Here is a 9,533-nt window from a genome sequence, read left to right as displayed (position 1 = left end):
TCTGCTCCTATATGTTAATTTTAAATGCCTAATGATTTGCACTGTATTGTATGTGAATGTATTTTTGCTCTTGCCCTACATATCCCCATGACTTTTGTGTTTTATTTTATGTCTGTTCATTTGTATTACTGTATTATTATCCTCATTGAGAGTTGTTTTTTTTTTTCACAATCAATTTAATAATAATAAAAAAAAAAAAGTCCTTATTGTCAGGACCATGTGAACAGTCTGTTTCCTTTTTTTCCCTAATCATCCTGAATAAAGTCACTTCCGCCTCCGTTGCTGCGACACGCACGTCAACAGTCATGGCGGACAAGGAGAAGCGGAGGTCCGGGCTGGGCTCCGCGGGGCTGACCGGGGACGGAAAAGCCTCCAGATCCGACAGCGACAGAGACTTCCTGACGCAGGCCGGGGTGGGGGAGCTGCTGCGGGGGGCCGTCCTCAAGATGGTGGAGGCCAGATCCGACGACCCCATCGGCTTTTTGGCGGACCACTTCTGCAACCTGGCCTCCATGACGGACCCGGGAGGGGCCGGGTGGGGGGGTGAAGGGGAGCAGCCGAACAGCGGAGGACCGATGGGCGCAGGCGCACAAGAGCAGCAGCATCTGAACAGGGCTCTGTGGCACCTGAGGCTGGCCCACCATTCACAGAGGTACGGGGGGGGGGGGTTGGATGGATGGATGGATGGATGGATGGATGGATGGATGGATGGATGGATGGATGGATGGATAGATAGATAGATAGATAGATAGATAGATAGGATGTAATGATAAACGGCGGTAAAATTGCAGATGGTTAGTATTACCGTTTCAGTTCTAATTCTCATGATAACCGTGTTTGATTAACGCACTTTTAGGGGAAAAAACCCAATGTGAAGCTATAATTTTATGTCAAATATTTACCTCCGCCAAGGAGGTTCTGTTTTTGCCAGGGTTTGTTTGTTTGTCTGTCTGTTTGTTTGTCTGTCCGTTAGTGTGCAACATAACTCAAAAAGTTATGGAAAGATTTTGATGAAATTTTCAGGGTTTGTTGGAAATGGAAGAAATGATTAAATTTTGGTGGTGATCGGGGGTGGGGGGGCCCACGGGGGTGGGGGACCAGAAAATTTCATCAAAATCTGTCCATAACTTTTTGAGTTATGTTGCACACTAACGGACTGACAAACAAACAGACAGACAGACAGACAAACAGACAGACAGACAAACAAACCCTGGCAAAAACATAACCTCCTTGGCGTGGGGGGGCCCACGGGGGGGGCCACTGATCAGCCTTGGCGGAGGTCTGTGCTCTCCAAGTGCTTCTAGTTGAGTATAGTTTTAATTTACTACAATTTTGATTTTCTATACCTAATATTTGGAACTAATATTCACTTTTAAAGGCTTTCAAAGGTTCGTTAAGCATCTTTGTATTATTTATACAATAAATTATATACATTTTTCAAATTGGATTTTATATATTTTTTGTGTTTTCTGTCCTTTCGTGTTTTTATAGTGGGTTAAAGTGAAAAAAATAACAGGCAGATGAGACAGATGAAGTTGTGCTGAAAACCAGATCCCAAACATGGGTATAGTAAACATTTGTTTCTATAGTATATAAAGGCCAAATCAAAAGGACTGAAAAACAGACAAAATAGACTCAGACCACTAAGGGTTAATATTTGAACGTTTCTGCCAATGTTTATGTCAAATATTGTAAAAGTCGTCCTACAGACTACCTTTTTTGTTCACAGATCTGCCTTCAGTAACAACGTGCGTGTTGCATACGACCTCCTGAACCTCAGCGCTCCCCGTACATGCTCCTTTGATGGTCCTGAGGCTCCAGATGTCCCCTGCAGTCCTACAGGAGGAGGAGGGGGAGGAGGAGTGGGGGGAGGGGTGAGAGGAGGCTTGTACACCCAGACTCTGCAGTGTTTGTGTAGTGAAGGTGGCGTCCCAGCATCCACCTCTGCTCCGCTCCTGCGACGCCTACACTGCCAAGACCACGAGGCGGTCCCGTATGATGTTTTCCGTCATGGCGTGCTAACATGTGCGGTGTTCTCAGACTACATCCGACAGGCCCAGAGGCTCTACGCCGAAGTGTGCTGCCCGGACGAGGGCCCGGTGTCGCGGGCGTTGTGCATGGCCGTGCTGGGGACCCTCAAAGAGGCCCTGGAGACGTCACAGGGCAGCGATGCAAACAACATTGTGAATGCTAATGCTAAAGCTAATTCCTGTCTGGAAGTTAACGTAAAGGCTATTCGTTATCTGGAGGCCAGTGCCAAGATATCTCCCTGTAAGCTCGCTCAGGCCATGTCAGGAGCACAGACGCGAGGGCCTGGAGGGAACATGGACGCCAAGGAGTTTGAAAACGCAGCCGCAGAACTGTTTATCACCCGAGTAAAAGTTGTGTCCTAGCTCTGTCTGTGTTGTGTTCATCAGTAGTGACAGTATCTGTTGTTTGTCCTAAAAGTCTCTAGAAGTTCCTAAATGACATCATCACCTAATTTGCACAATAGTAAATGTTCATGTAATTGTACTGATGGATGTAGGACAGAGGAATAACATTGTGTTAGAGACAAAAAGGGAGAATAAAAACAGCCTAAACATGTTTGGAACTCCAGATGAACTCGACTCTGTCCATTCTAGTTTAGTTTCATGTCCCCGGTCCAACCGTCCTCCTTTATCTGGGCTTGGGGACCGACTAAAGGGACCCAACACAGACCCTCTGGACCAGGTACTGAGGTTAGGGACCGATTTGTGGGTTTGTTGGTTGAGTTTTTCTTTTCATTTTCTTCAGTTTGGTTTGGTTTTGAACCTTAGACAGATAGGTAGATAGACGTATGCTGCGTTCCAGGCAACCCGTAACTCGTGTTTTTCCAACCTTCTACCGGTGAAAAGTAGGGCTGTGTATTGGCAAGAATGTGGCGATACAATACAAATCACAATACTAGGATCACAATACGATATATCACGATGTATCATGATACTGTTAAAAAATGATTATTTCCTGGAAGAATTGAATTACAGCAGAAATCTGCACAAATATGAAACACATTTTTATTTGATCACAACAGGATCTAATGTTATATCACGACATGTTCAAGTGTTCAAACTGAAATTCTATTTTACAGACATTACAGTTTCAGATCCTGTTCAAATGTTCATATTCTATCAGTTCAGAACTAACATCATAACATTATTTTTGTGCAATCCCAATAACGGAACTAACATCTGCCTCTCTCAGACAGTAAAAAGTGCTTTAAGATGCTTCAAATAACCATTTAATAAAACAGTGTTAAATAATAATAAATAAAATATGAACAGTGAAGAAAAACAAAAATGAACCTCTGTCATATCTATATTTGAATAAATACCTAAAAATATCGATACAGTCTGGTTAGTCTGGAATCTGCTGGGTGCTGCACATGAGAGTGAGGGGGAGGGGTTGAAGCGTGTGGGACAGTGTGTGTGTGTGTGTGTGTGTGTGTGTGTGTGTGTGTGACAGAGGGTGAGCTGAACCGGTTGGTTTAACTGGTTTGCTCTGTCCAGGCTCCCTGATGTCTGCCTGTCCCTCCCCTTCATCCTCGTGCACACGTCCCTCACACTGTGCTGCTGGACGTTGTCCTGCGTCTTCCACCTGTAGGCGTCTTTACATGTCCTCAGCTCCTCTCTGTCTCCAGACCTGAGAGCCGTCTTTTGGTTTAGAAGTGCTTTCCTTTCAGGTCGCTGTGGATCCAGGGTTTGTTATTAGGGGAACAGCGCACAGTCCGGGCTGGAACGGTGGTGTTCTCACTGGTCCACTGGTCATGTGGTTCACGTCCCCTCAGGCAGATCACGTCCCAGTCCGTTGTCTCAAAGCAGTCCTGAAGGAGCACCCTCCTCTGTCCACCTCCTCACCGTCCTGGTGTGGACAGGCTGCCTTTTCACAATGGGGACCTACTTAGGAGACAACAGGACTAGGTTGTGGTCTGATCTGCTGGGGGTGGGTGGGGGGTGTGGCTGTGTATGCATCCATAGCATTAGCATACAGGAGTTCCAGGGTTTTATTGTGTCTGGTGGGGCAGATGATATACTGATGGAAGTTATTGAAAGTTTTGTCCAGTGATGCATGATTTAAAATCTCCTGTAATGACCCTGAATGCATCTGGGTGTTCTGTGTGTACTTTAGCAGCTGATGACTTCACAGGCCACCGCTGCATCAGCTGATGGGGGATGTAACGTCCATGTCTGCCCAAATAAAAACTGGAACCTGGAACCAGGGCCGGAGGGGGCCCCTTTTTCAGCCTGGGAGTTTCCTGCCCAAACCGGCCCACTTTATCCATGGAGGAGGAATGTGAAAAAAAGAAACTGCAGCTACTTCTGACAATGCCTTTGAATTGGGTATAAGTTCAGGTATATGTTGGTAAGTTAACAGAAAACACTTCAACAATATGTTTAATTCAAATTTAAATCAGATAAAGATTTATGAAGTAAAAAATATGATAACAATGAAAATGTATTTACCTTTATACATGAGGAACAAGGTGAAATTAAAATAATTTGAAATTAAAATTGCTCTATTGTTGTTAGGTAGTGTCAGATCCAGGAAAAAAATAAAATGGGGATATCTATAAATATGATATCCTTCCACGAACTGTCTTATTCCTGCTTGCTTTGTTCACAGAACAAACTGTGCATTATGGTCATATTTCACAACACAATATACACTTTAATCTGAATGAACCCTGAAGCTTAGATGGAAATGTCACATCCCAAAAAGTACCAAGACACTCGGATAGAAAATAAGGACACCGGTAGGTAAATCTACCCTTGTTAGGTTTTCACTAAACTCTACAGTAGCTTCACTTTTCTTGGACTTGGCCTTTTGGGTTCCACCTGGCCTCTTCCTGCCCTCCAGAAGAAAATGAAAATGTTTACATTTACAAACTATCCTTTCACAAAAAATGGGAATAACCTAAACAAATATGAACAACTAAATAATTTGTGCTTTTGTAGATTCTGATGATAGTTAAGTTGAAATGGACATGTGTGAATGATAAACTGAGACAGAAAATGGTTCAAATTTGACTTATTTTTTGTGAGGAATTTCAGGTTCATGGTTCATGTTATGCACACTTCTTGAAAGGACAGTTGGTAGATGTACACATTTCATAATGTAATTTTACTTGTTTCACTCTAAACATGGACAGAAGTTTGAAGTTGACTTTATCTCTAGGTTTTGATGTTTTCATTTTGCTTATCTGGTCCACTTCAGATCATACTGGGCTGACTTTGACAGCCCTGCCTTTAGAACTGAGCAGGCCTTCTGACTCCACACCACTAGGAGGCAGCATAACTGCCACAGTCAAACCGGAAAACAGCGGAAGTAGATTCAAAGACGCTCGAACAACAGACTGACCAGCTATTCTACAAACATCACAGGTTTGAACTACAGGCGAAGTGGCTCCGTTCCCCGAAGAAACAACCGTTTTTTGAAATAAGTTCGTTCAGTATCTATCAGACGACTTCTTTGACGCATTATCGTTATCTCCTATCTTGGGGGGCATTTCGCCCGGGGGCGGGGTTACACTTTACGTGTTACGTCTTACGTATTTCGGTCGGGGGCGGGGTTACGTCACGTCATAGTTGTGTTGCGTACCCGCGCGGCCGAGAAGTTGAGCTGAATGAACCCAGACTTTGCAGGATGGAAGGTGAGTCTGAAATAATGTCAGTTTGTAGAGTGAACAGACTTCATGTGTTATCGTGAAGTGAGTCACAAATAATGGGATGTTACACGTCACTGTCAGGTCAACATTAACATTCTGGTCAGGCTCCTTTGAGTGATTTGTTTGGGTTTTGAAGTGGGTAAGTAAATGTAGGGCACAGATGTTAAACATCAGACCCCTGGCATGAATTTATGAAGTGTAAAAATTACACTGAAGAAATTAACAATCACTGGTGTCAAAATCATTTTAATTCAGGTTCCACATGGAGATGCATACAGACCAATTAGTTCTCAAGTGAATCAGAGCAGTAAAATAGTATCATATTATCCTATAAATAATGACAACTGCAAATTTTCTCTTTGTTTTGGTGTAAAAAAGTTAAATTACATGAAAATGTTTATATTAACAAACTTTACTTTTACAAAAAATTTGAATAACCTGGAAAAATATGAACACTATGAAATGTCTTAAGAGAAGTAAATGCAATTTTACCGACATTGTGTTGTTAAATGTTATGTGTATTTGTAGATCCACCGTGATCTGTATGTTATAATGGACACGTGCAAATGATAAACACAGGCTTAATATTTTTAAAATTACACTTATTTTTCTTAAGACATTTCAAGTTGTTCCTATTATTCAGATTTTTAAAGAAACTTTGTGGATGCAAATATTATCATAATTTAATTTAACTTTTTTCACTGTTATTATTTTACTGGTCCAGCCCACTTGAGCTCATATTAGGCTGAATGCAGCTCCTGAACTAAAATGAGTTTGACACTCCTGATGAAGGGGTTCAGTCGGTGAAAACCGGAAGTTCATGTAGTCTCTGTGCACTCAGTGAAAACAAACCCACATGGACCCGTTAAAATCAACAGGAGGATCTCACTTTGAGCACATTTGCGCAAAATGTCCAAACATTGGGCAACATTTGGCTGCGCAAACCACAACATGAATGGAAAACATTGTTTTCCTAAAGAAATAATTAGGAAACACCTATGGATCAATGCGATGAGATGGAAAAACTGGGAGCCAACAACAACCTGACATCATGAAACCTAGTTTTACTAGCGTGTGGACCCGTGGGAATCCACGGGTTCTAGAAGCCCCCCCACCCCCACCCCCACCTGTAAGCCCACTGTAATTTTAAGAACAACTAATAACTCCAAAAGTATTGGTCGTATCAATAAATAGTTTTCACCTGTCTGATCGTGGACCTAAAATACATCAGTACTGCTAAAGGCACAGGCTGGATCTGTCCAGTTTATCAGTTATAAAGCAGACACACAGACACACACTCACACACACACACACACAGAGGCCACTTGGCTTCTTTTATTATATAGATGTATAGTGTACGGGTCCCACCATATCTCTATAATTCTTTAATTATATTACTAATTATTCTTGATCTAAATTTACTGAAATTCAGTGTTCCATGTGTTAAATCATTTGAGTGGAGATTTTTTAATGTGGGCAGCCAGGGATATAATCTGATATATGATATGATCATATAACAATCCAGCAGCTCAGAATTAGGAGGCGGAAAATCCAATCAAGACTGCTTTAACAGGATTTCTGACAGCTGATTTGTAAAAGTATTGAATATCAAACATGAAAACACCCTCTCAAGGCTTAATTTCCCACCCACCCCCTTTCTGTGTTTACAATTTTGGACCCAAAGGAGAATAAATCAAGTACGAATACATGTATGTCCGCTGTCCAGGATGCCACTCTGTGGGGTTGCTGACCCAGTTTCCTACTGGTAATGTGTAGGGCTATTCCTCAAGACCACATATGCGCAATTTCAAAAGGTAGTGTGGCCTTTCTGCCTCATCCAGGCTGTCAGTGGACATATGAACCATCCCTACACACACATGCAAGGCTGTGCAGCCACGTCACCTGGTTTTGTTTTCACCGATTGCCGTTCTGCATCATGCCAACCAAACCCGTACATTTTTTGAAACCCAATCGTGCACAGATTATTAATCAAGTTTTAAGTTATGTCATCTAGTTTTGGAGAATGAACAGACTCCATTTGCATTACCCAGATGTGAGTCTCAAATAGTGGGGTGTCACATTGTATGTTCAAGTGAACTAAGAAGTAACATTTGCGTAATGCTGGCAAACTTCTAATTAGTCTTTCCACTTTGTGGTAATGTTTTACAGATTTGCCGTGGCTGCCCTCATCTAGCAAAGTAGTTAACCAAAGTGGAGGCTATTTGAGCGTTATCGTGAACTCTGAGGAAGAACTCACAACCCTCTTAGAAAACCACAAAAGAGCCACACTCACTTCATTCAACAAGTGGTACGTAGTAGAACATCATATGACATGAGATTCTCAGTTTTTAGTCCCCCCCCCGTCTCCCCAGTTTTGTAGTTAATGTTTGTAAATGTCTCTTTATTATGATTCTAGGTCTGTCAAGTTCAAAGATGCTGGGAAACTCAGGCTGCTTTGGCAAGTGGAGGATTACTCTGAAGATACCCCACTTTGTGTCACAAAGAGAGTCATTCGGGACTGTCAACATGGGAAAGCATCACGTGCGCACACAGCTAAGGTAAACTGGCTAAATGATACAGGCCTAAGGTTGTTCAAATGTCTGTTTTATTAGCTAAGACAGTGGAACTGAAATAACTGAACTGCCACTTTTTAAATACTTTCATGCCAGTGACTGAAATGTATAGTTTAGAAGGTTTGAATATTTTTGCTCATTATGTGGTTGTGCTAATCACATCACCCAGCAGGTGCATTCACTGGAACATGTGTATACAAAGAAAAAACTACATATTCAGAAAAGGAAGAAAGTAGACTGTCCAGCAAAGATGTTTATAAGGCATGTGAAGAGGTGAGTTTTTGTGTGTTGGGTGGAGAGGATTTTATGTGTGTTTGAATAGGAAATAATACATAATATATTATCATCGCCATTATTTTGATGTTTTAGGTATGACACGTTTAGTGTTAAAGGAGAGGCCACCAGAGCCAGAAAGGAAGAAACCATGAAAAGGTTGAAGCAAGAACTGGCCCAAACAAACCCACCAACCTCCACATTTATCCACGTCAAACTTCCATTAGTGGAAGCTCACCAGAACCACTCCATTAACATTGGGTGTTGCTTTGGAAGACGAATCCACCCCATAGTGAGAGACAAAATCCATGAGATGGTAGGACTGGGAATAACATCTGTTGTATTTGTTAAAAGAGCCTTAAAACAATTTGTGTTGACAGACTTTTGCGCAAAGGACCTGCAAAAACCATATGAAGTAGACCAGGCCTACTTTCCATCCAACACAACTATCCAGAGTCATATACACAAGGCCTTAGTGGCAGGCCGTCATTCTGAAGGAGGAGGAGCAGGGAGCCAGGAAGGAGGAGGAGCGGGGAGCGAGGAAGAAGGAGGAGCAGGGAGCCAGGAAGGAGGAGGAGCGGGGAGCGAGGAAGGAGGAGGAGTGGGGAGCAAGGAAGAAGGAGCAGCAAGGAGTGTGGAAGGAGGAGGAGTGGGGAGCATGGAAGGAGGAGGAGCGGGGAGCAAGGAAGGAGGAGGAGTGGGGAGTGAGGAAGGAGGAGGAGCGGGGAGCAAGGAAGGAGGAGGAGCAAGGAGCCAGGAAGATGGAGGAGCGGGGAGCGAGCAAGAAGGAGGAGTGGGGAGCAAGGAAGATGGAGGAGCGGGGAGCAAGGAAGAAGGAGCAGCAAGGAGTGTGGAAGGAGGAGGAGGAGGGAGCATGGAAGAAGGAGAAGCAGGGAGAGGAGGAGCAGGGAGTGAGGAAGAAGGAGGAGCTCTTCACATAAATATGAGTCATCACTTAAGATCTGCACAAGTTAAATTCAGAGAAGCGCTTCAGACGTTAAGTG

General features: G+C 43.1%; 2 protein-coding genes across 2 annotated transcripts; both read left to right on the top strand.

Moving 5' to 3' along the window:
* The first annotated feature begins 271 nt into the window (after positions 1-271).
* Positions 272-2,552, top strand: tpgs1 (tubulin polyglutamylase complex subunit 1). The gene is made up of 2 exons (XM_030125879.1): positions 272-652; positions 1,730-2,552. The coding sequence occupies exons 1-2, from the start codon at positions 306-308 to the stop codon at positions 2,391-2,393; spliced, it is 1,011 nt and encodes a 336-aa protein (XP_029981739.1). The 5' UTR covers positions 272-305; the 3' UTR covers positions 2,394-2,552.
* A 3,032-nt stretch (positions 2,553-5,584) lies between these two features.
* Positions 5,585-9,101, top strand: LOC115414097 (uncharacterized). The gene is made up of 6 exons (XM_030127298.1): positions 5,585-5,668; positions 7,853-7,991; positions 8,100-8,241; positions 8,426-8,529; positions 8,626-8,821; positions 8,910-9,101. The coding sequence occupies exons 1-6, from the start codon at positions 5,662-5,664 to the stop codon at positions 8,946-8,948; spliced, it is 627 nt and encodes a 208-aa protein (XP_029983158.1). The 5' UTR covers positions 5,585-5,661; the 3' UTR covers positions 8,949-9,101.
* Positions 9,102-9,533: the final 432 nt, after the last annotated feature.

The sequence above is a fragment of the Sphaeramia orbicularis genome, chromosome 22 (genome assembly GCF_902148855.1).
Source record: "Sphaeramia orbicularis chromosome 22, fSphaOr1.1, whole genome shotgun sequence".
Taxonomy (NCBI): domain Eukaryota; kingdom Metazoa; phylum Chordata; class Actinopteri; order Kurtiformes; family Apogonidae; genus Sphaeramia; species Sphaeramia orbicularis.
The sequence above is the reverse complement of the archived record's forward strand: the minus strand, read 5'-3'. Positions and strand labels throughout refer to the sequence as shown.